At 33.8% G+C, this 25528-nt stretch overlaps 2 protein-coding genes across 5 annotated transcripts; both read left to right on the top strand.

Annotated features, from left to right (window-relative positions):
- Positions 1-14153: 14153 nt before the first annotated feature.
- Positions 14154-18648, top strand: LOC133291673 (cholesterol 22-monohydroxylase CYP90B51-like). Of its 4 annotated transcripts, XM_061489977.1 has the most exons (9): positions 14154-14356; positions 14440-14764; positions 14860-15012; positions 15131-15382; positions 15473-15565; positions 15752-15830; positions 16003-16113; positions 17256-17277; positions 18404-18648. In XM_061489977.1, exons 1-9 carry the CDS (start codon positions 14154-14156, stop codon positions 18624-18626), a joined length of 1461 nt encoding a protein of 486 aa, XP_061345961.1. In that variant the 3' UTR covers positions 18627-18648. The 4 variants fall into 4 exon arrangements, with proteins under 4 accessions (XP_061345961.1, XP_061345960.1, XP_061345959.1 ...); XM_061489976.1 differs by lacking the exon at positions 17256-17277 and having other exon boundaries at positions 16003-16109; positions 18390-18648; XM_061489975.1 differs by lacking the exon at positions 17256-17277 and having other exon boundaries at positions 16003-16109; positions 18384-18648.
- Positions 18649-24167: 5519 nt separating this feature from the next.
- Positions 24168-24491, top strand: LOC133291667 (uncharacterized). The gene has a single exon (XM_061489968.1). The coding sequence runs from the start codon at positions 24168-24170 to the stop codon at positions 24489-24491; it is 324 nt and encodes a 107-aa protein (XP_061345952.1).
- The last annotated feature ends 1037 nt before the right edge of the window (positions 24492-25528 follow it).

The raw sequence follows: 25528 nt of genomic DNA, 5'->3' as shown, positions 1-25528 counted from the left end.
GACCCCCATGATTTCATAGACAGATTTCTGAGAATCTGTGACACTACCAAGCATAACAGGGTGTCAGATGATGCAATTAGACTCCGATTGTTCCTTTTTGCTGTAACAGGGAAAGCTCTCAGATGGTCGGATAGACAAGCCCCCAACAGCATCAGAACATGGGATGAACTGGCGGCTAAATTCTTTGCTGAGCACTTCTCCAGGGAGAAATACAACAAGTTGGTGAAGGAAATCACCAACTTCACTCAACAACCAGGAGAAACTCTATGTGCAGCTTGGACCAGATTCCAAGAAATGATCAGAAGGTGCGCCGCTTATGATCTGCCAGACAAGAGGAAAGTCAGAATCTTCTATAATGGAATGACACCAGATTCCAGAATGGTTGTCAATGGTTCAGCTGGTAGGACCAAAGCAAGGAAGACAACAGCTCAAACTTTAGAGTTGATCGACTTCATGGCAAGGGCTGAGAACGCATCAATAACAGTTCAACCAGTTCAACCAGTTCAACCAAGAAGGGGAATCCTTCAGTTGGGAAACAATGATGCATAATTTGCATAACAAAAGCTCCTATCTCAACAGATAACTTGTCTAAATGCAAAGTTGGACAAGTTGCAACTCTCTACAGCTCAAGTTGACTTGGTCAACTGTGAGTATTGCCAAGGTGAGCATGATACTAACGTTTGCCCGACATTGGTAGGAACAGATGCTTTATAAGTGAATGGAATCTGGTATGAACCCAAACCACAACCGAATTTTCAGAGAAACCAGAATAATGCTCCAGGAAACAACTTCCAAAGGAGAATTCAAGGGGGAGGTTTGGATTACAAATCCAACAATTATTTACAACCTCCTCTATTCCACTTAAGGAACCATCCGGATTGGAGAAACTTGTGGAGACCCTGGCTTCAGCTACCAATGCTTTCATTCAAGAGACAAGATCAAATTTCAAGAATCAAGAGGCTTCAATCCGAAATCTTGAGACTCGGATTGGACAGTTGGCCAAGAAATTGAATGAAAGAGCTCCGGGAACATTCCCCAGTGACACTATAATCAACCCAAGAGAACACTGCAATACCATCACTACTAAAACTGATGATCTAGAAAAAGTGAAAGCTCCTACAGGCAAGGAAGAAGCAAAGGAGAAACCTCCTGTAGTTCAAAAGAAGCAATGGGATTTCTCACGTTTTGAGAAACCTCCATATCCCATGGGTAGCAAACAACATGAGCAAAGGAAGAAAATGTCTAAATGTTTAGATATTTTTAAGAAATTGCAAATTAACATTCCTTTTGCAGAAGCACACTATACCTGAATAAAGACGAAGATGAAGCCCAAAACCAACCAAGAAGAAATGCAGGCTATGCTTCTGCGAAGAAGGAAACTCAATCTGAGGAAGAAAAAGTTGAAGAAGGAGGAAACCAACGTGAAAAACTGTGGAGGAAAAGGAGGAGACAAATAAGTACCCTTTAAATAGGTGTCCTAGGAAATTACAGACCATCCGATCACTTTAGTCGCCAAGGATCAACAGACCAGACAAAGTGCACTTCGGTAACTTGATCACGAAGAGACACCCCCACGTCGCATTAAATGCGGCACAACCCACAATGCGAAAAACGGCTGCACATGGAAGAGCAATCATGAATTTGGTCATGATTACGGATGCTGCAGGATTGAAAGGTCACTGCGCACAGAAAGGGACACGTGCCCTTCACACACAACCAGGACGTTGTATATTCCTAACTCCCAAGATGCCAAGCTCACTTCAGTAACGACAAACATCAATGGACCCGCCAAGATGCGAGCCAGTCGCCAGACAACAGAATGCCAATCGCAATGTTAGTAGGTCAAGACGCCGAACCTCAAGTTTACCGTTCGTCATACCCCAAACTTCCGGTTAGCCCGCCAGACGCCTTCATCAGTGCCAAGCTGGGGGGCTCCTGTTCAGGGAAGCCCCTACAGCTTAAGCCCATTACCGCAGGACAAATTGTCTATAGGCGCCCATGTCATCCCTACTGGCCAAAGACGAGTGACGTCCTCCACCTCCTACCCCCCGGCAGGAGTGCTCCCAAGATAAGGAATTTTAATGTCTTATAAAATGTCTTATCTAGGGATCATACACCTGCAAAGAGATCCTTCAAGGCGCCTAAATACCCCCATAACACTAGCAGGGACAAGGCAGCGACTGCCACCACACCGACAAAGGGTGTCATTGCTGCAACCGCCTGAGCACAGGCCGTCTAGCAGCTCCCAAGGAGAGTTGACCTCCCCCTACCTACCCGCGTGAGGTAACTTCCCCCTTCTGCTATAAATACCCCCATAACACTTAACAAAGGAGTATTATGTACCGTTACTCTGACCCTTTGCATTACCAACTCATAACACACTAACTAATACCCCCATACTTGTTAGATATATACTTGGGACGTGGCTTGCTAGCTTGGTCAGTACCTGTGCTAGTCACCTCACCCATATAGTGACTTTACTCCCTGATAGGGAACATATTGGGCTGGTATAATCCTTACAGTACAATATGTATAGATTGATGTATCATCAAGTCGGCCAGCTTAGCAAAAAAGAAACACAAAGGAGAGAGACAGAGAAGAACACAAGCAGATTTTAACATGAAAAAATCTTCTCCAATATGAGGAAGTAAAAACCCACGGAACACTAGTCCAAAATCAAACTTTCACTATGTAAATAATGGGTTACAAAAGATCAAACTTCACTAACAAATAGTGGTACTCTCAAACCTCACCAATAATGATGGTATTCACTCAACTATACAATGATGGTATATGACAGTACAATTGAGGATAACTTATAATAATTAATTGATACTACCTATATTAATAAGATGCATCTACTTTTCGGTAGCCCGGAATGGAAGAACTCCATAGTTAAGCGTGCTTCACTTGTAGTAATTCGGGGATGGGTGACCTCCTGGGAAGTTTTTCCAGGAAGTGTGCGAGTGAGGGAAAAGCAAAATGAAAAGTCTCGTGTTAGTATGTGGGGATAGTCATTGATTCTTGAAGCAGTCAGACGTTACAAGTGGTATCAGAGCAGGGCCTCTCTTCCAGTACGGTGTGGTTCGAGGATGAACCAGGCAGAAGCTGGTTGGCATATAATATTTCGAGCACTGACGAAGGCAGGGAGTGATCGCCTGTGCGAAAGGACACAAACAAGGAGCGGCTCCTGGCAGGCTTCCAACGATGAAGGTACATGAATGAATCAAATCAACACCCGAAAAATAGGAATTCCAGAGACTGTGCTGGTATGGGACAGTACAGTTGAGAATAACTTATAAGAATTAATTGATACTACCTATACTAACAAGATGCATCTACTTTTTGGTAGCCCGGAACAGAAGAACTCCATAGTTAAGCGTTCTTGACTTGTAGTAATTCTGGGATTGGTGACAAATGACTTCCTGGGAAGTTTTTTCAGGAAGTGTGCGAGTGAGGAAAAAGCACATTGAAAAGTCTCGTGTTAGTATGTGGGGATATTTATTGATTCTTGAAGCAGTCGGACGTTACAAGTGGTATCAGAGTAGGGCCTCTCTTCCAGTACGGTGTGGTTGGAGGACGAACCAGGCGGAAGCTGGTTGGTATATAACATCCCGGGCGCTGACGAAGGCGGGGAGTGATCGCCTGTACGAAAGGGCACAAATAATGAGTGGCTTCTGGCAGGCTTCCAACGATGGGGGTACATGAATGAATCGAATCAACACCTGAAAAAGAGGAATTCCGGAGACTGTGCTGGTATGGGACGGTACAGTTGGGAATAGCTTATAAGAATTAATTGATACTACCTATACTAACAAGATGCATCTACTTTTCGGTAGCCCGGAACGAAAGAACTCCATAGTTAAGCGTGCTTGACTTGCAGTAATTCTGGGATGGGTGACCTCTTGGGAAGTTTTTCCGTGAAGTGTGCGAGTGAGGACAAATCACGCTGAAAAGTCTTGTGTTAATGTGTGGAGATAGTCGTTGATCCTTGCAAGTTGCCAGGCGTTACAATTTCCTATACCAATTGAGAGGAGTCACTGCATTTTTAAAGATAAACTTAAGGTCAGACTACCATCAATCTATGATCTTGTCAGAAGACATTCCTAAGACAATCTTTAAGGCTAGATACATACATTATGAGTATCTAGTGATGCTCTTTGGACTTACAAAGGCTTATTCAATTTTCATGGATTATATGTACCAAATCATTAGACCTTGTATATCTTAACATGTTCAAAGAGTGAGAATAAGCACATAAAGCACTCAAAAGTAGTTTTACAAGTTGGAAAAATAATTGTATGATAAACTAAAAGAATATTAGTTTTGGATTAAGGAGATGAAATTATTAGGCCATGTCTGATTTTAGATAAAGGAATGTCAATTAATCTTATCAAGATCGAGTTTGTAATACATTGGGAAAGGCTTAAGGTTATCTCTAAGATTAGAAGTTTCTTAGAACTAACAAGATATTATCAAAGATTCATTAAAGGATTCTCAAAACTAGTATCAGCCTTAACCTAACTTACTAGAAAATAAATCTCTTTTATTTGGACATAAGAATGTGAATACTTTTTTCAAAACCTAATGAATAAGTTGACCACTATATCTGTGTTAGTCATTTGTGACTCGATGAGAAATTTTAAGGTGTATAATGATGCATCCAAAAGAAGTTTACGATGCTGGTTGATGCAAGACTAAAACGTGGTAGCTTATGCATTTAGACCCCATGAAGAAAACTACCCAACATATGATTTAGTATTAGTTGATATAAAGTTTACTCATAAAATTCGGAGATATTATTTATATGGAGCCAACTTTAAGGTATTTAGTGATTATGAGAGACGTAGGTATCTATTTGATCAAGAAGAATCAAACACGAGGCAACAGTTGGTGGAATTCTGATGAGTGTCAAAGACACTATGTTTTTAAGATTAAAACTAGCTTAAATAATGATTAGTAATTAAAAATATAGTGTTAATTAATAAATGCAAAAGATATTAAGATTTCAACAACTAGATGTAATTATGATCTCTTGCATATTGTTTCGGGTTTAAAGGATAAATTATGAATTCTGAAGGATAAAGGCAGTTGCAAAGGATAAGTATCAAGAAAAATAAAGAATTAATCAAAATTAATCCTCAGCGAGGCTGGTCCAAATTAAAAAGCCCATTTTTATTTCTATAAAAACGCACGTTAGAGCTCATTCCATTCATTCGGGATTCACACGGCCACAGACCTGGAGAGGAAGCAAAGGAGAGCTTTTGGAAATGAGAAGGAAGAATAACAACTCAAAGCTTCACCGTGGATCATCTTTACTTGGTTTTATCATGAATTATATTTTTCTTTTATCTATTGTTCTTGTTTTTTTTTTGAACATGTTAGGCTAGTTCTTTTATGTAGTTAGGGCGAGACGGAACCAATGGGTTCCTAAACTCTGTTTAATCCTCTTATAATTATTTTTCATGTTTCAATTATGCAATTAATCTATTTTAAATTTCTAGTCTTGTTTATGATCTGGCCAATCTTGAATGGGCATTAGAATCTTGCATGTCAATAGGAATATTGCTTTCTTGATTCCATTTGATTAATTGCCAGAGTTTGTATGCTAAAGGAATAGTCTTATAAATTCTATGACGCACAATTCTTGACGTTGAAGCTTGCTTTAGAAAAGGCCCTAAGGGATTAGAGCCTTGGAATAGAGTAAAGAACTGAAACCACCAAGGGATTGGGGATTCAGTTAAATTAGAAAGAATTGTCAATAATTGATCTTGAATCTTAATTGCATGAAAGATTACACTCGTTAGGAAAACATTGGGGAAGTCGAATCCTTAGCTACACTCATCTTTAATTAAAGGTTAAAATATTTCTTGCATTTTTCATTCTTGATTTCTATTCTTGATTTCTTAATATTAAAAATTAAAAATATTTTATTTTTACTATTAAATCAATATTCTCAACAAATCCATTTCCAAGATCGATCCAACTTTAATCGCATAAATAAATTATTGCTTGATAAATCAATCCTCGTGGGATTGATAACTCTACTTTTACCAGTTTATTACTTGTACAACCGGTGCACTTGCTGAAGTCGCAACAAATTCCTAAAAGACTGTGATTTTAAATTTAAATATCGCCCAAGCAAGGAAAACGTAGTTAAAAATGCCTTAAGTAGGAAGTCCTTACATGTGTCACAATTGATGGTTAAAGAGATAAAATTACTAGATAAGTTTATAGAAATGAGATTATAGGTGATTGTGTTGCCACCTAATCAAAATTCTAGTGAAATGAAGGTAAGTAATGGCTTAATGAAAAGAATTAGGAAAGCTCGGCAAGAGGACCCCTGTTTAAGAATACTAGAAAGCTAGAAAAAAGTTTACACAAGGATAAAAATGGAATGGTTAGGTGTCAAGAATGAACACTACTACAAAAAAAGAAATAGTTGATGAAAGAAATATTGGAGGAAGCTTATAAGAGGAAGTAAACCATACACTCAGGTTCCATTAAGATGTATCGAGACTTGAAACAAATAGATGTTTTGGTGGCCAGGGATATAGAGGGATATTACTACATATGTTTCTCTTTGCCTTGTTAAAAATAAAGATTGAACATTAGAAACCCTCAGGGCTACTCCAACGTTTGGATATTATAGAGTGAAAAAGAGATAACATGTCTATGAATTTGGTAATGGGCTTGCCTAAAAGTCAAGCAGAGTATGGTGCCTTATAAGTAATGGTAGACAAGTCAACCAAGTCATGTCATTTTCTACCGGTAAAAGCCAACTACTCCATTGAAATGTTAACACAATTATATGTGCAAAAATAGTTAGATTACATGGGATACCCACAAGCATTGTGTCAAATTGGGACCCAGATTCATCTTTGATTTTTGGAAACTCTACAACAAATCCTTAGGACTAAGTTAAGACTCAGTACAACCTATATAATATCCCTCATAATTAAATTACACTAATAGGGGGATTAATGCATAATAAGAAGGTTAGATTCAGTAGAAAGCTCCCACACTTTTGGGAGCTTTAGAATCACCTCTTCCAAGTGCTTTAGGGCTTGTAAGGTGAGAAAGCATTTATTTTCATGAATTTTGTGAGTTTCATGAAATGGGTTGTTAGGGTTTTATTGAAAGTTTGAGGATTTGGAATTTTATGTCATAGATATGGAAGTTGAAGCTTAAATCCTCTTTGTGATGTGTAGGAACCTTGTTGGAGGTGTTGATATTGGGTTGAGACAACCTGTGAGCTAAGCCTTGTATGTTGAAATATCAAGAACAAAGATTGGATTTGTGTTGGTGGCTTTGTGATACTAGTTGGACCATGAGGAGTTGAGAATAAAGCCTAGAAAGGTAAACTCTTGGATTTTTGGGACTTTACCCCCTTGTTGTTCCGCCAGACTCATGTGGATAGTTGTGGTTTGTATAGCATGTGTGTACAGTGGTGTGAAAATTGGGTGTATATGCATGTTCTTGTATTGTGGTTGGTCTTGCGCTTATGCTTGACTGGATTGGTTGGTCTTGCGCTTATGCTTGACTAGATTTGTTGGTCTTACGCTTATGCTTGACTGGATTGTATTGTCTTGCGCTTATGCTTGACTGGATTGGTTGGTCTGCGTTTATGCTTGACTGGATGGTTCTATGGCCAGTGGAATAGCTATGTGTTGTATGTTATATGCTATTTTGATGCCTGTATAACATGTAAGTGAGCTCAGGGTTGGAAGGGTTTCCAAAGTCCCTGAGTTTACTGAGATTGTATCTCACCCCGTGTGGGGCCTATTTTCAGGTATCGTTAGTGGCATGATCGACGCATATCAGGGCATGAGGCTTAAGTAAAGGCATTGATATGCATATTTTGGAGTTTTGCATCCATTGACTGGAGAGCATGCTAGGACCCTTTTTATATATGTATTTGGTATATTTGATCATGTAGCACATATGTCATAGAGGAAAGCATATGATTTCATGTTATATTAGGAGACAACCATGTATTGATTAATGTTGTATCATTTGATGGAGGCACTAGCTAGTATTTTGATTATGCATGCAATTATGTCAAGATGAATATTTTGTGGAAAAGCATGGTGAAACTTGATTTTAATTGAGTTACCATTGGATATGTATTTTGAATACCATATGGATATGTCATTGAGACTATAAGAAATTGTATAATCTTATGAGTTCTTGTATAATTGAATAGCTTCTTATGTTTAACTATGATGAATGATATGTTGGATAGTTATATGATCTATCAAGTGTTAAGAGAATGGTGAAAGAGGGAGGAGTTTCCTCATGAAGTTAAATGAAAATAGGGGAGGACATGTATTTCCCAGTTGCGTTTTAGCGCTGGTAAGGGCGCTAAAACGCGCTGGGTTCGTGAAATGGAGGAAAAGTCTCTGCCCTTGGACGTTTTAACGCATAGGTGGACGCTAAAACGCTCACGTGGGCGCTAAAACACGCAAGTTGAGCGCTAAAACGCGCTGAAGACCTGGAGAAGACCAAATGATCTGCCTCTTGGCGTTTAAACGCTCAGTCGGGCGCTAAAACGCTCTACCCGAAAAATCAGCAAAAACTTAGTTTAGTAAAACTAGTATAACTCGTGCTATAGAGCTCCGATTTGAGCGTGGTTTGAACCCAATTGATAAGTGTCAAAAACACTATTTTTAATATGAAAAATAGTACAAATAATAATTAATATAATTAAAAATATGGTGTTAATTAATAAAATCTGAAAGAATATGAAAATGCCAACAAATAGATAAAATTCTAATCTTTTCTCATTGTTTCAGGTTTTTTTATCCTAGAAGAACAAACTACTACTGACCTGGTAATGATGAGAAGATGAGGTGGCAGTTGGCATCAGAAAGAAAATACAAAATTAAATAAATATATATAAAATTTATTAACGCTCGCTCTATTTCTCTCGCTTCAGCGAGCAAGTGAGTGAGCAAAACAACTAAGCTCGCCCTCCAGCTCGCACCAGCGAGCAAGATAGCGAGGAGCTCGCCCTTCAGCTTGCTTCAGCGAGGACAATAGCGAGCATCTCGCTCTTCAGTTCGCACCAGTGAGCTAGATAGCGAGGAGCTCACCCTTCAGCTCGATTCAACGAGGACAATAGCGAGCAGCTCGCTCTTCAGTTCGCAATAGCGAGCACAATAGCGAAGAGGAAGAAATTACTCGCTGAGCAGCTCGTTTCAGAGAGCGGCCCAAAAATAAAAGCCCAGTTTTCAGTCTATAAATACAACGCGACGAGGCCTTCAGAAAGAACACATTCTGAAGACGAAAGAAAGGAGAACGCAGAGACGAACTCAGAGGCAGAAGGCAGAGGTGGAGGAGAAACTCTGGAGCAGGATTCCAGAGGAGGAGAAGGAGATCAAAAGCTTCACCATTGATCATCTTTAATCCAAGTTTTATCATGAACTCTGTTTATTTTTCAGTATCTAGTAATTCTGAATTTATGAACATGATAGGCTAGTTTATTTATGTAGTTAGGATTATCGATCTGATGTGAATCCTATTTATGGTTTCATTTAATTTCTTTAATAGATTATTTCAGTATTTGTGTTTTACCTTGCATGAATTTTTATATCCTTGTATGAATTGATCACTCCTATAGGGATTTGAGGGTTAGGGCTCGCAATAGACATATTGGGGTTTTAGTCATGACAAGGGTAAAATACCAATTCTTGTATGACCTATACATAAGCTTGCTTGAGTTCTAGACTTCATAATTCATCGTGTTTAATGCTTATTCTAAGAAGGATTACTAAGACATTAGAATTCTAATTAGAGTAAAGGGTTAAAGTCACTAAGACATTAGGATTTAACCAACTATTTTTAGAAGATAAATTGTCTTAGATATCTGAGGTAAATTATTATTGAATTTAATTTAAATTACTCTAGGAGGATCTGAGGTTAAATAATTCCTAACTGCAGCTTTTGTCTTTGATATTCTAAATTAAATTCTCAAATCTTGCGTTCTTGATATTCTTGTTATTTACTGCAATTAATTTTAGCTTTATTTTAAATTCAAAAATTATTCTATTTTCCAAACCAATTCGAGTTTTCCAAATTAAGGGGACTAATTATAATAGTATTTGGCGCATTAAATCTCGTGGGATGATATTCTTATTTCACTTCTTTATTACTTGAAACGATCGGTATACTTACCGTAATCGCAACACCACTCTAAGCTATCGAAGAGATCTACAATATAGTAGCAGTTGAGAACTATAGATGAAGTATAGAATTCATATAATTTTAAAAGAGATGAAGGTATTGAACAACGTGTGATCTAATAAAATAAGAATATGACATTAAACTTAGTTTCATTTATTTCACAACATCACATGATTATGATCATGCAATTGGTTATTTTAAATTCGGCTTTGTTCAAAAAGAAAAATTTATCTGGATTTCTAATTAAACCAATGTGATTGTAATTACGCTTAATATCATAAAGCAATGTTAACAAACCGGTTCTAGAACGGGATGTTACAACCTATCACCCCCGAATTGTTGATCAAGTGAGAGATCCATTTAGACCTTAGAATACATGCTTAGAGTCGTGTCCTTAGAATATGGAAGTGGTTACGGGTAGATACTTATCTTTGGTATAATTTACCCACAATAATAATTTTCGCTCAAGCATTGATCCCACTAAAGACACTTTATGAGAGAAAGTGTACGTTATGTTGGTTTGAAAAAGGGGAAAGGGAGGGTCAAAATTACTAGTACAAGAGACCTTGAAGCAAATTCATATGATCATGGATAAATGGACAACAATTTAGAATAAATAAAAGAGTTATGTTGACCACAAGTGGGGTTGCGTTTGCACGTTAATTATGATGTTACAATGAATAATATATTTTATTAAAAATACAATCAAAGGTTGATTTAATGGTGATGAAACTTAACTATATATCCTAATTATTTAGAATTAGGCTATAAAATTTATTTGTTAACAAGTGCATGCTCTTAAGAAACGAAAAAAAAAAATTCGTCTCCTATCAACATTGGTGAAAGGAATAAAAATGAGCGAGTATTAAATGAAAGAGTAAATACCCTTTTTGATTCTCAACAAATTTCTCGATGCTCGTTTTAGTCCCTAGCAAATAAAAAGGCCCATCGTGGTCCTTAAGAAATTCAAAATAGACCCATTTAGTTGAAATTGTGGTTCTTCGCAAATTCAAAAAAGACTCATATTAGTTCCTAAAATGACTAAAATGGGTTCATTTTGAATTTTTTAGGAACCACGATGGACCTTTTTATTTGCGAGAGACTAATTCGAGCATCGTAAAATTTGCTGAGGACCAAAAATGATATTTACTCCAAATGAAAAGCAACACATTCAAGTATATAACACGTTAGGAAATAAAAATTTTAACTTTTCATTTAATACTCGGTACTTTTATTCTTTAATAATTTTTCTTAAGATACTGCATAGCAAAACCTTAGAAAATAATAAGAAGGGAACTTCTAAATAACAACGTAAGTTTTTTTAGTTTATTTAAAAAAATTCTTGACCATATATATATATATGGAAAAATATTTATCGTTTTAAAAAACACAACTTATGTCATTTCACTCTCATGAAGAGGTGAGACCCACAACTTTAATTTTTTTTGTTAACTCTCTCTCCTCCTTTATCTATTTCTATCTCTCTTTTAAAATGACAGAATTTTACATCATTTAAAATAACACACATTTTTCCTATATATATCAATGCATAATTATTTCATTTATGCAATTAAACTATCGCTGCCGAAATCCTAATAATAATTGGAGTCAGTTAATAATTTCCAAAATAAAGATTGAGAAACTAACTGTAGCGTGTAAATTATTTCACTAGGTTCAGTGGCGGAGCAATGTACAACGTGGGTGTGGCATCGGTTCGGACTAAATTTTAACAAATTATACTTATTATATAATTAATTGTAATTTGGCCCGGGCTACAATTTATAATTTGATCTTGTGTAAAACTTAAAATATTTTTGGTAAAAGATTTGGGTAAGTTGTATTAAGTTATATGTCTAATTTTTACTTGTATAAAATAAATACATTATTTTTAGTAAAATTAAAAAAAATATTTAATAAAATTATAACTTTTCTTAATGCTGCTTGTCCAAGTGTTCTGGATTTAATGTAATTTAAATATATTATGATATAAATAAACTAAAATTAAGAAAAGTAAATATACATATTTTCTTAGCAGACATTTTTTACTCCTTGTTTGATTACTTTTTACTCCTTGTTTGATTATTTGTATTCGGACCAACTCATAAGTAAATTAAGTAATTCTCCTAAAATATACTAACCAATATTACAGATGCGTCCTTAAAATCATTAAAAAAAGATAATTCCAACAGCTGCAAAAACTAGATTAAAATGCCTTAGCGTACAATCAGAAATATACTAACCAATAATTGTTTTTAATCTTCCTATTTTTTTTTTTTTGGTAAGCTAATTTTTTTATATATATATATATATATGTTATGCTAGCCCATGTCACCTTTTTCAGGTAACGTGTTTTCATTCACCAAACTGTAAAATAATAATAATAAAAATAATAATAATAATAATAAGAGATATGTTATTCTACCTATCATTTTTTCTGTTTATCTTTGTCTATCACTATTTAATATCATTATATCAGAATCTTAACTAATATTTGTCTATCAGAATCTTAACTAACATTTGTCTATCAGAATCTTAACTAATATTTATCTTTCTCTCTTTTCTTGAGATTCTGATCTAATTGTATTGTGAGATTCTGATCTAACGATATTGGAGAGTGATAGGCAAAGGTAAACACAAAAAATAGTAAGTAGAATAATCTATCTCTCATAATAATAATAATAATAATAATAATAATAATAATAAAAATAAAATGATTAAATGAATGATGGCAATGTTAATCGGCAGTGTTGGTACGTAGAATGTTTTAGGATGCGCGTCTAATTAATCATTCCTTGAAACTAATTTAATCCATAATTTATGGACAACTTACAATTAACGACAGATTTGACTGGGAATATATTAGACAATGACTCAATGTCAGACTTTTCCGATACGCTGTCAAAGCTGCCATTCTCAATAATAATAATAATAATAAAATATTTATTAATTTTATCCTGTCACTACTTAAGTCTTTCATGTGGTGATGATTTTTTATCTTTTGAGAGATTATATTTGTGACCAAACCTTTAAGGAACTAATAAGATGACATGTAATATATTTTGAGAGTAATTTAATAACAAACTTTTTTAAAAAGTGATGTCATAAACTAATAATAATAAATTAATAATAACAAAGGATGTGAAGGAACGAAAAGGAAAAGACAAAGTATTCATTAATCTCTGCATGGCTTTAGCCTCTCTAAGAAGATCAGAACAGGGGAAGGGCAAAAAAACAAAACAAAAGAAAAAGAGTTCTTTAATGCCCTGTTATTTCCAACTTTAGCGGGAGTGGGTTTTACCGAAAGTATTAATATTGAACCATGAACAGTACAAACTTTAGCGGGAGTGAGTTTTAAAATTTTAAAATGAGTGATAAGTTAATCATAAAGTTATACTTACAATATTTTCTCAGCACAATTATATGTTAATTGTTGATTTTTATCAATTTAATAGTTATAATTTATTGAAAATTAATAATTAACTAATAAATATGATTCAATAAATTATAATCATTACATTGACGAAAATTATTAATTAAAATATAATTGTAAGAGATTATAAAAAAAAAAATTAAAAATGTAATTTGTAAAAATAATTATAAACGGATACTTTCACATAAATTTAAACATAAATTAAAATTTTCATTTGTAATAAAAAGCTTGTTTTCCAAAGTGTAAAGCCAATTTCTTTGCTACTTTCCGCTGTTTCTTTTATGCTTAAAGACAGAAGAGAAGCTTATAAAAGCAGCCTATTGGCTTCACACTTTCATTAGGTCTGATTCCATTGACACACACCTACTTTAGTGATTTTGCTGCTCCACAAAATGGTAGCTCCTTTTCATCAAATGTAAAACCCCTTTTCATATCTTGTAGCAAACTCTACATGCAAGTTTAATTTTTATTTTTTTTTGTGTGCTAGAGAGAGATATAGAGAGCAATATCAGAAGAGAGAACAAAAAAGAACAGCTCCATGTCTGACTCACACCTGACTTTCTGTTTTCTTTCTTCAATTCTTGCTCTTATTGTAATTTTCATTCTCATCAAAAGAAAGAAACCAAGGCTTAATCTTCCCCCTGGCAAAATGGGATGGCCCTTTCTTGGAGAAACTCTTGGGTATTTGAAACCTTATTCTGCTACTACAATAGGAGACTTTATGGAAAAGCACATAGCAAGGTAAAAATCAACATCACCCTCAAAATTACAACACTAATTACAAAATAAAAAATATAAGACTCAAACTTGTCCAATATCTGCAGGTATGGTACAATTTACAAGTCACAATTATTTGGTGAACCAGCTATAGTGTCAGCAGATGCAGGGCTTAATAGGTTCATATTGCAAAACGAAGGGAAGTTATTTGAGTGCAGCTATCCTAGAAGCATTGGGGGAATACTTGGGAAATGGTCTATGTTGGTCTTAGTAGGGGACATGCATAGGGACATGAGGAATATATCACTGAACTTTCTCAGCTATGCTAGGCTTCGAACACATCTATTGAAAGAGGTTGAGAAGCATACCCTTATAGTTCTAAACTCGTGGAAGGAAAATAGTACATTCTCAGCTCAAGATGAAGCAAAGAAGGTAACTTAGTTTTCTTGTCTAATTTGACTATTCTTGCAAAAAACAAAAAAGAATAGCACAAGAATTAACTAAAAGTTACTTCGCTTAAATTTCAGTTCACCTTCAATTTGATGGCGAAACATATCATGAGCTTGGATCCAGGGAATCTAGAGACAGAACAATTAAAGAAAGAGTATATCTCTTTCATGAAGGGTGTGGTTTCTGCTCCTTTGAATTTTCCCGGAACTGCATACTGGAAAGCATTAAAGGTAATTTATAATCAATGAATAATTAATGATTAAGAGAACCCCATTTTTTTTTTTCTAATTAGTGATACTGAATTTCAATATTATTGTCTTGTAACAATTCTATTACTATGTTTTACAGTCTAGGTCCACTATACTGAAGTTCATAGAGAGGAAAATGGAAGAAAGAGTCAAGAGAAACCAAGTGGGAAAGGAAAGTTTGGAGGAAGATGATCTTCTAAACTGGGTTTTGATGCATTCAAATCTTTCAACCGAGCAAATTCTTGACTTGGTTCTGAGCTTGCTTTTTGCTGGCCATGAAACTTCATCCGTAGCCATAGCTCTAGCTATTTACCTCTTACCTAGTTGTCCTCGAGCTATACAACAATTAAGGGTAAGCAAGTACCACGATGCTACGTGGAAAATAGTGGGAAACTTTACTCCTAATAATTTTTTTTTTCATTTTTTTGGTGGAAAATAATAGGAAGAACATGGAGAAATAGTCAAATTGAAGAAGCAAGCAGGGGAGGTTGAATTGACTTGGGATGATTACAAAAGAATGGAATTTACAAACTGTGTAAGTAACATGTGAATATGATAATTAAAATGGGGTTTATGCACATTCCTTTTCGTTCTATAATTTAATAATTATTTCATATTAAAAGTTAGCATTAAAAAAATAATATATGGGATGAAGCTCATTAACGTGTCTACAAATTACAACACACATGCATTAATAGTAAATTATTTTTTCTTTGTGAAGGTTGTGAACGAAACACTTCGGCTGGGAAATGTTGTGCGGTTCCTTCATAGGAAGGCTCTCAAAGATGTTCGGTACAAAGGTAAGTAGGAGAATAAGCATTACTATTATTTTATATCATTTTTGGTTGAAAGATCACAATGAACTCTTTTGTGGAAAGAAAAAAAGGAAGAGGAAAGGTTGGTTTAGGTGTTATAACAAAAGGGAAATCGAAGGCCTTTAGAGAATTGAAAATGTGTGTTTGTGTATGAAAGGTTATGACATTCCACGTGGGTGGAAAGTCCTTCCAGTGATTTCAGCGGTGCATTTGGATCCTGCACTTTTTGACCAACCTCAACACTTCAATCCATGGAGATGGCAGGTCAGTTCTACTTATAACGATAGATTGCACGCCTTACATTATTAGTATCCATCCCTTTTTTCTTTTTACTTCTTTTCTAAAGCCAAGGGAAAAAAAGGATTAATAAGCACTAAGCAGAGGTCCCCATCCTCAAGCACTTGAATTTAATTGGTGCTTGCTGTGGATTCCCACATGCAATCACTTCCTCACTGGTCTCCTTTCCTTAAATTTTTTTATTTTTTAAATTTATAGTATATATTATATTATAATTATAAAACATATAAAATTACTATAATAATATAAATATAATATATTATTATAATATTATATCGTGTATATGTATGTCTTAGATCCTCCTATAGCTTGGATATCTTCCTTTTTAGTGAAAAAAACTTTAATACACGGGAGCACTGAGTTTGATATTTCCTCTTATTAAACAAGAAATTATTTTAGAATTTAATAAGAAATAGAAAAAATATATATGAATAAATGCTACCAGTGACTTGTAGTTTTTCTCCTCTCTAGTATACAAGGAGACACTACGTTCGGCGCTTCAGAATCAGAGACCCACATGAGATAAGCATGCCGTACGGCTTTGACAAAGCTTGAAAATAAAAAAATACTTGATCCGTTGATCATTGTTGTTGACTTAGTCCTCGTAGCTAGATAGTTCTGACGTAGTCAGATCTTATAAAATATGCATTATATTTTTTATGGGACATGATCGGTTTATAAATTTTTTTTGCAATTACACTAATGTAGGACCGGTCGTATACTGTGTGATTAATGTAGGACCGATTCTACATAGTGTAGTTTGTAAGAGTTTGTAAATAAAAATGTTTGTAAATATAACCTGCTCCATTTTTTATAGTACAAAAACAAGTTATTGACTAAAAGTTTTTGTACTATTTCATAAAAAGTGAGTATTGATTATAAATTTGTGAGATACTATATTCTTTATTTTCATGAAGTTTAATTTTGACTCATACTGCGAATTAATTTTTTTTTATACTATCACTCGCTTATGCATTTATTATATTATTAAAAAATTAAACTTCTTATATTGTTGCTAAGCTTAGGGTCTTGGTAGCTATTAGCCTATTAGTCATAATTAGCATTACCATTACCAGCGATAGAGTTACAGATGAAGTGTCATGATCGGCGGAGAAGGATCTTGTGAACATTACAGGTCCCACTAGATGATCATGGCTCTTTTTGTGCACGTGTGGGTAGGGTCCTGTGGTTCCACATCATTAAATGCCCGTGCGGATGTGGGGCTCTCACATGCACGTGCATTTGTGCTTTTCCATTTCTCAATCTGGTCTTTTCCAACGACTACTCCTTACCCCAGGTTTATTTATTACTTTTATTAAAACAAATAAAAAACAAAACACGTGAACTTATATTAGAGTAAATAGTCGAACATGTAGGTCGACTAGTCCTAAAGCCAATGTTAAAGGATTTTATTCATAATTGTTAATAAAAAGTTAAAAATAAATATGTAACAGTTTCATAATTAATCATAAGTATGTATTTATTTTAGAGAAGAGTTATATTGATAAACTTTTTTTTTTTTTGCAAACTTATAAATTATACTATGTTTTACTGGTAAAATTTCACTCAAAAGTGTCTTACCGGTAAGATATAGTATAATTTATAAGAGTTTGAAATAAAAAATTTGTAAATATAATATTTTTCTTTATTTTATTATAATATTAACAATTTGTTTTTTATTCCGCAATTAAAAGATGTGAAATGAAAAACTGTTCCATTCAGTCCGTATTCTAATGTTAATTACCTGTTATGGCCCAATAAAAAATTGTTGGGCCTTGATGTCCTTTTTCACTGTCAACTTTACGATGTCAAAGCCCAATGGAAGCCCATAAGTATCACTGAACTAAATAAAACATTTAACGAGAGATTAATCCTCCATATAAACCAGACTCAAACTAGCCATAGTAATGTTCATAGAAGTCAAGCCTTCTAAAAATCAGCCAACATAGTAATAGAAAAATAACCTTTAATGAAAAATACTAAAATTGTACGAATCGAAGTATTAACACTTTATAAATTACTATTCTTATTTTTAATTTCGTAGTTTTCTGTTTTAAGTAATTATGAGACCTGTTATGTAACTTATGTTCATAATGAACCATCGGGCGTTCATTAGAAATAGACACTTGAATACTTTTATTTTTTCTTCTCATCATTATTACGTTGTTTTGGCACGGTATTAATTAGTATAAATATTTTGATTATATTATCTTTCCTTTGATATTGAAATTGAAGTTGGAGGTGCAGGGCAATAGTAAAAGTGGAAGTTGCTCAAACACAAGCAATAACTTCATGCCATTCGGGGGAGGACCAAGACTGTGTGCGGGTTCAGAATTAGCAAAACTTGAAATGGCTGTTTTCATCCACCATCTCATCCTCAACTACCAATGGGAACTGGTCGATTCCGATCAACCTATTGCATACCCTTTTGTTGATTTTCCCAAAGGTCTATTAATCAGAGTCCAAAGCCACTCTTTGATATGAGCAAAATTCATCCGAACCACTCTCACAGTAGTACCTTATATGAATTGAAGACCTTTTTGACTCTCTCGTGTAGGTCTAGTGAAACCAAGTACAAGAACATGCATTAGGACCACTTTCTCTTCTCCATTTTCTTCTAGCTTGTGCTTTTTGTATTCTCGGTATCCCACTTGTACTGTACATTTTATATATTCATCCTAGAAGACCAGGGCTAGTGAATATATATACTCATATATGTTATATGAGTATGATATTTACTTTTCAATCCTCACTTTATTTTACCTTTTTGTATTACATACGAATAATCCAATAACTTTAGTTCATAATGTATTAAGTTCTATTACTTTCCCCAGATATCATTGAACCGAAAGGAATTTTTGTTACTATCATCACCCCGTCTGTAACTGGATTATACGAACCATCGACACATGGTTATTGTGTACTGAAAACTACGAGAATTATTATCCGAAGACATGGTAATGGTCGATTACCACTTGAAATGACATTTGATACTACACATATTAGGCATGATTGAACATTGAATACAAAACAATAGGTTGGTTGTACTAAAAAAAAAAAACCAATAGGTTGGTTTTTATTTTTTATTTTTATTTTTCCTTGAAAGTGTCGTTGATCAAACCACAGCCCAGGCCCAAACGTATTACTAGGTCACCCATACATCTTCAAAATTACGACACTTAAAACCCAACTCATTAAAGGCTCATCTAACTTTGCATTGCTCCGCATGTTTGAATTATTAGAGTTAGCAAGTTTCTTTTATCTTGACACTTTATAAGATTTAAGAAGTTTATTTTACCTTATCAGTTTAAGTTTATCGCCTTCAATCTTCGTTATCATTATCTTCTTTACCGTTTGCCGCTTATAAGTAGAAAATTTATGTGTACAAGATTGTGCACATCCTTATTGACAGTGGCATTACCCAAAACTTCGTTACTTCCAGAATGGCTACACATCTTCACCTCACCCTTAACATGATTTTTTACTTTCAAGGTTCAGGTTGGGAATGGTGCCAATATGACCTGCTCATCTGCATGTTATTCCACCTGGTTGCAAAGAATATACATATGGAGAAAAATTGTTTTTGCCACACTCACATATTATTTTTCTACATTTTATAATGGAACTAACTCATTTCTATGTGAGTATATATGATAGAAATAATTTTTCTGCAATAAAAGAAAAATATTTTTTCATATATATATATGAGTTCGTCTTTTCTGCAGTGAATGTAGATAAGTTATTTATAGTGAGCCTAAAACAACGTCGCTTTGAGGCAGAAATCAAGGTATTTTTGTAATTTTAATTTATTTTAGAGTTATAATAGTCTTACTTATTATAATTTTTTAATTTTTCAACTCAAAACGACGTCGTTTTAGAAGTGAATGTAGATAAGTTATCTACATTCACTGTAGAAACATTAAAGCCTATATATATAGGTAAAATCATTTATGCAGCCGCTTTACGTACAACAACGACAGGTGTATGGTTATGATTCTCAACATTTAATGCTTTCATCATTTGTATGGTTATGATTCCTTGCATTTAATGCTTTCAAATATATATATAGCAACTATTTGATTGCTGCACGTACAACAGCTGCAGAAATGTAAATCCCATATATATGGAAAAAAATATTTGTCCATTTAAAGGATATAATTTTGTGTCATTTTAGATCCTAACTGTTGATTTCTGTCAATCAAGAGTTAGAATTTATTGGGTCAAACTTATTAATTAATTATTAATTCGCAATAAAACCCAATAAATCCTAACCGTTGAATGACGAAAATTAATGGTTAGGATTTAAAATGACACAAAGTTATATCCTTTAAAAGGATAAATATTTTAAATATGTATATATATATATATGAGTGTTATTAATCTCATATTAAAGGAGATAAATTATCTCATGTCACACATACAAACTTGTGGACCCCACTATTTGTAAAAATTAAAATAAAGAGTAAAACCCCTTTCGAGTTCCTAACATAAAACACGGTTCCCACTTTCGTCCCTTACAAGAAAAATATCCATATTAGTCCATTTTAGGGACTAAATTGGGTCTTCATTGAATTTCTGAGGGGCCATATTTTCAAAAAATAGAAATTGTAGAGGGACCGAAAGTTGACTTTTTTTTCTGTAACGGACGAAAATGGGAACCGTGTTTTTTGTAAGGACCCAAAATGAGTTTTACTCTAAAATAAAAAAATTCATGGGATCCACCTTTTTATTAATGTAGGAAAAAGAACTTATCTTCTTTAACAAGAAAACATTTTCCATGTATATATATATATATATATATATATATATATATATATATAAATGTTTGTCATTTTAAATGATATAAAATTATGTCATTTTAAGAGAGAGATAGACACAAAATAATATTTTTTATTTAAAATTTAAATTAAAAAAAAACACATTCCTTGTGTCTATCTCTCTCCTAAAATGACTTAACTTATGTCCTTTAAAAGGACAAACATCAAACCCAGTGGCGGACCCAAGAAGTTTTGTTTATGTCTGCACATTGAATTGGAGGTTCGGGGGCAGTGCCCCCTTAAATTTTTTTTTTTTGTCAAAAAAGTTTAAATCAACCTTTATATACAAGGTTATGAACCCGCTCAGAATCTAGTTGCTTCCATAACAAGTTGCAGATAATAGTTTGAACAATCACTTACCCCTCCCCTCCCTCAAAAAAAAATCTTACCAATTCTCCAAAACAAATATGAGAATATACTTCTGTACATCCATACATTATCGTTCTATTTATAATGGTGAATAAAAAAAGTCAACACTACCTGTACAAAAGGCAAGCAAAATCACAGTGAAGGCCCTCATCTTTAGAGATTAACTCGTTTGAGAATGTCAAACCTAGTATTAATTCTCTTTGTTTAAGTTAGAATAAGGCACAAAAGCTGAAAGCAAATCCCAAAACACATGGCCGGTCGATAATGCGAGGATAAGTACGAGGACTGGAGAAGGAATTTTTTTCATCTTTATTTCACGTTTACCTAATGAGTAAAGCCCATTTTGGATCCCTAACAAAAAATACGGTCTCCACTTTAGTCCCTAATAAAAAAAAATAGTATCATGGTCTTTATAAAATTTAAAGTGGACTCATTTTAGTCTTTTTGATGAACTAATGTGGGTCTTTTTGAATTTGTGAGAGACCACGATTTCAACTAAATTGGTCCATTTTGAATTTTGTAAGGACCTCAGGACTATTTTTTTTTATAAGGGACGAATGTGGTAACCATAATTTTTATTAACGACCCAAAAAAAACTTTACTCTTAGCTAATTATTCTTTTTGTGAAAAAAAAAAAATTATTTGAAAGTTCATGTGCTGACAGCGGCAACAAAGCAAGTCCGCCACTGATCAAACCCATATATGTAATCATTTGAGTATAGATAATGGTTTAGTTATCCCATTAGCTACAAAATGCGCTTCTTGCTCCCTCGTTTCATTAATCCATCATTTTTTGTGGGTGAAAGTTGTTGAAATTTGAAAGAAAAATAAAAAATAAAAAAATTGGCAAGCTTTGCCTGCAACCACTGCAGTTTTTCCCTTCATTTTCTTCATTTTAACTTAACGTGTATATCTCCCTAAGAAGTATCTTCGAAAAACTAATTCAAACCAGTTTTCTTTACTTCCTTGACAAGAAGCAATCATCGCTTAATCATAAACATAAGCAATGAAGGCTATATCACATATCACACTTCTCTAGTCTGGAATTTGCTCCAACATCACGGAGAATATAGTTAAATACAATAAAATAAAATTCGTAATATTTACATATCTTGAAGCCAAAAGCCTATTCCTTTTCCATATCGTTCTTCTCTCCTAGTGTGGTTGCATGATGGTTTGAGAAAATCATCTCGTTGGATGCTAATTTCAATATAGACAATTGTTAGTTGGTTTAATTAGTACTTTAAAAAAAATTCAAACTATTAATTTATTTTTATTATTATTAATGATTACATTGAATATCTCTATGCTTAAGTAGTTAAGTCTAAAATGCACCAAGAGAGTTAGAAAGCGATTTTCCGTTAATTTTTTTGTTTCTAAGCAAAGAAACAAAACAGTAACAGAATATGCCAAATGCATAAAAAAAACCATTGCTTTCAAACAAATCTCACTTCCATACAATTCCTCATATTATGCTCCCTTAAACTTCTATACAAAACCATCCGATAATTTCAGAGAATATAAATTGAGTATATGGCTAATTAACAGTGACAACCACCTCGGACATTGCCCCAAATCCGCAAATCACAATGGACACCAAAACTATACAACCCACAGAAAGGGCAACCAAAGCCATAACGTGCATAACACAAACACTACGACTAGGAGAATTAAAACATTGTTTTTGGGACTATACCAATCATTCCATATTCGTACAGCAAGAAAAAAGATACCAAATTGCTTTTTAGTTATACCAAACAGAAAAAAAAAAGTCCAAAATGAAAATTGTTTTATTTGGGGAAGTAAAAAAGCAAAAGGAAGGGGTATTGAAATAGGGATCCTAAGAGTGTCTTGTGGGTAACAATACCCCATTTGTTTGAGTTTTCTTTCATTTCTAAGAGTCTAACCACACGGCCTAACAGCATGTGTGTTTAGTCCATGAACTGACCCACAAGACACAGCTCCCACAACACTTCAATGAATGTGCCGTTTACCCACAACTAATTGATTTGTCCCTTTGGCTTGCACTATTTAATTAACAAGTGTAGGGTGCTAAAAAAATTTATTTATTTATTTATTTATTTCATATATATATATATATATATATATATATATATATATATATATATATATATATGAAAATTATGCTCTCCTGCAACAGAAAATAAATTCTTTCTCGTGCCCAGAGATAGTTTTATGTGCTAGCCAATTTTTTCTTTTTAAAGTGTGAGACACACTCTGTTAGAGGAGATATTTGGTGTCCTGCAATATAACTCATATATGTATTAACTATCCTTATACCTTTTTGCATAAAAGTTTTCGTTTCATTTTACAAAGGGAAAAGTATTTCTCCAGTCTTCGGAGATAAAATTATATCAAGTGAGTTCAAAACGACATTATTTTGAGTTATAAGATTAAAAAGTTATAATTATAAATATTAATAAATCCTGCAATATCTTAGAATAACAAAAACATCTTGATTTTTGCCCCAAAATAACATCGTTTTGAGTTCACCAGATATAACTTATCTTCATTTACTGGAGAAATCCTTTACCCTTTTACAAATCATAACAAAATAAAAAAGAAAGGATAAATTAAATCAATTTGAATAACAAACTAGTACAACTTCCTTATTTCTTATTATGAATACAAGATATTCTTATCCCTTATTTTGAAAAGATATTCCTATCCCTTATTATGAATATTCTTTATTTTAAATAGAAGATATATCGATTATCCTAACTCATTATAAATGCCCATATAGGCCTAAACACTTTTAAAAGGAGGGTGCACAATTGATCTCATCAGGCTAGCTAAGAAGATAAAGGTTAGAGAGAACATGGCTAGTGGGGCCGCCGCCGATGGGCTTTTCCGGTCAGTGTATGAGGGTTGCATATCTTGCTACGACAACTGCATTGAACGGAGGCCTTACCATCGTAACTGTGGTTGTGCTCTCCATAACAAGTCACGCAAAAGCTGCACACACAAACTGCCAAGGTGTAACAATGTATCATACCCTATGAGAAGGGCATGGAGTGAAGGAAGCTTGGTCTTGGAAGCTTCCGCTCATTCCTCTTCTTCTTCTCCTTCTCCAACTACAGCTAGGAGCAGGGCTCAAGCGATTTTGGTAAACCTTGAGGAGGAGGAGGAGGAAGATACATAATTGTTTTATCTAAGGTTTGAGAAGAATCTGTTTGATAAAACTTTATTTTGCTCCTCTTTCTTTTATTTACTTTTTTGATTACTATGTTGATTTATTGAAAGGTTGTCAAGTGTTTGAATCGACGTACGCTATTTTGATCCATGGACCAAGTATGTTTGTCATCAAAATGTCTGGTACAATTAGTTTGGCCGCTTCTGTTTTAGGCTACTTCATTTATTGCAAAATTGTAATTATGCTAATGAAATTTCTTTATATCTATTCTTAATCTTTTACCGTAAATATTTGTGCATATGCAATTAAATTTCATTGTTCTTCTGTGGAGTGTTCAGAATTTTGGGAGATGGATAGCTAACATGTTCCTTTCTAATTAATCCGCTTCTCTAGGCAATAGAATTGTGTATTGTATATTGAATACGTAAGAAATGATAAAATAGGATTATATGAAATTAGAACACCAAAAGTTTTAGGCTTATTTGTTGAAGACATAATTATTGATTTCTTGAAAGGCTCTTCTTGCTTGCTCTCATTTCTTGCAAGATTTGAAAGATCAGGATCTTTCTTTACAGTTCACGCCACTTTCAGATCACAATTGTCGATGGAAAAAGTTGTGGAGCGATTGCTTTTCAACAAACTGTGTATGCAATTAAATGAGTTTTATACTCATCCCATATGGATCATGAGTTAACTCATTTTTATAAAATAAGAAAATAAATATAATTGATTGCAGCCCACAATAATTATAAAAAATCTAACATTCTCTCATTTGGACAAAATCAATTGTATAATTTTAATTTTAAAAAGAAAACAAGTTATTTTTGAAAACTACTCTCAAGGACTAATTTTATAATGTGGCCAAATTTTAAGAAAACACATGATCCAAGGTGCAATATCTGAATATGACTCCATCGAACTATAGTCAAAAAACAATGAATCAGGCATTGATTACATCCTTAATTGATATAAGACCTTCCCTGTTACAATGTCATTTGACTTCATCGACTAATCACTAGCTAGTGTGGAGTGTAGCAAGAAAATAG

Source organism: Gastrolobium bilobum, unplaced genomic scaffold, assembly GCF_033153095.1.
Source record: "Gastrolobium bilobum isolate Gb01-03AN ecotype WA unplaced genomic scaffold, APGP_CSIRO_Gbil_v1 utg1076, whole genome shotgun sequence".
Classification (NCBI taxonomy): Eukaryota; Viridiplantae; Streptophyta; class Magnoliopsida; order Fabales; family Fabaceae; genus Gastrolobium; species Gastrolobium bilobum.
Note: the sequence above shows the minus strand (reverse complement) of the source record. Positions and strands in the feature narration are given on the sequence as shown.

Excerpts from the sequence above, each read along its gene's own strand:
- LOC133291667 (XM_061489968.1), top strand. The coding sequence starts at position 24,168 with ATGGCTAGTGGGGCCGCCGCCGATGGGCTTTTCCGGTCAGTGTATGAG.
- LOC133291673 (XM_061489974.1), top strand. The coding sequence starts at position 14,154 with ATGTCTGACTCACACCTGACTTTCTGTTTTCTTTCTTCAATTCTTGCT. Across the intron at positions 15,013-15,130 it reads CATACTGGAAAGCATTAAAG|TCTAGGTCCACTATACTGAA; the intron begins GTAATTTATAAT and ends TATGTTTTACAG. Across the intron at positions 15,383-15,472 it reads GAGCTATACAACAATTAAGG|GAAGAACATGGAGAAATAGT; the intron begins GTAAGCAAGTAC and ends GGAAAATAATAG.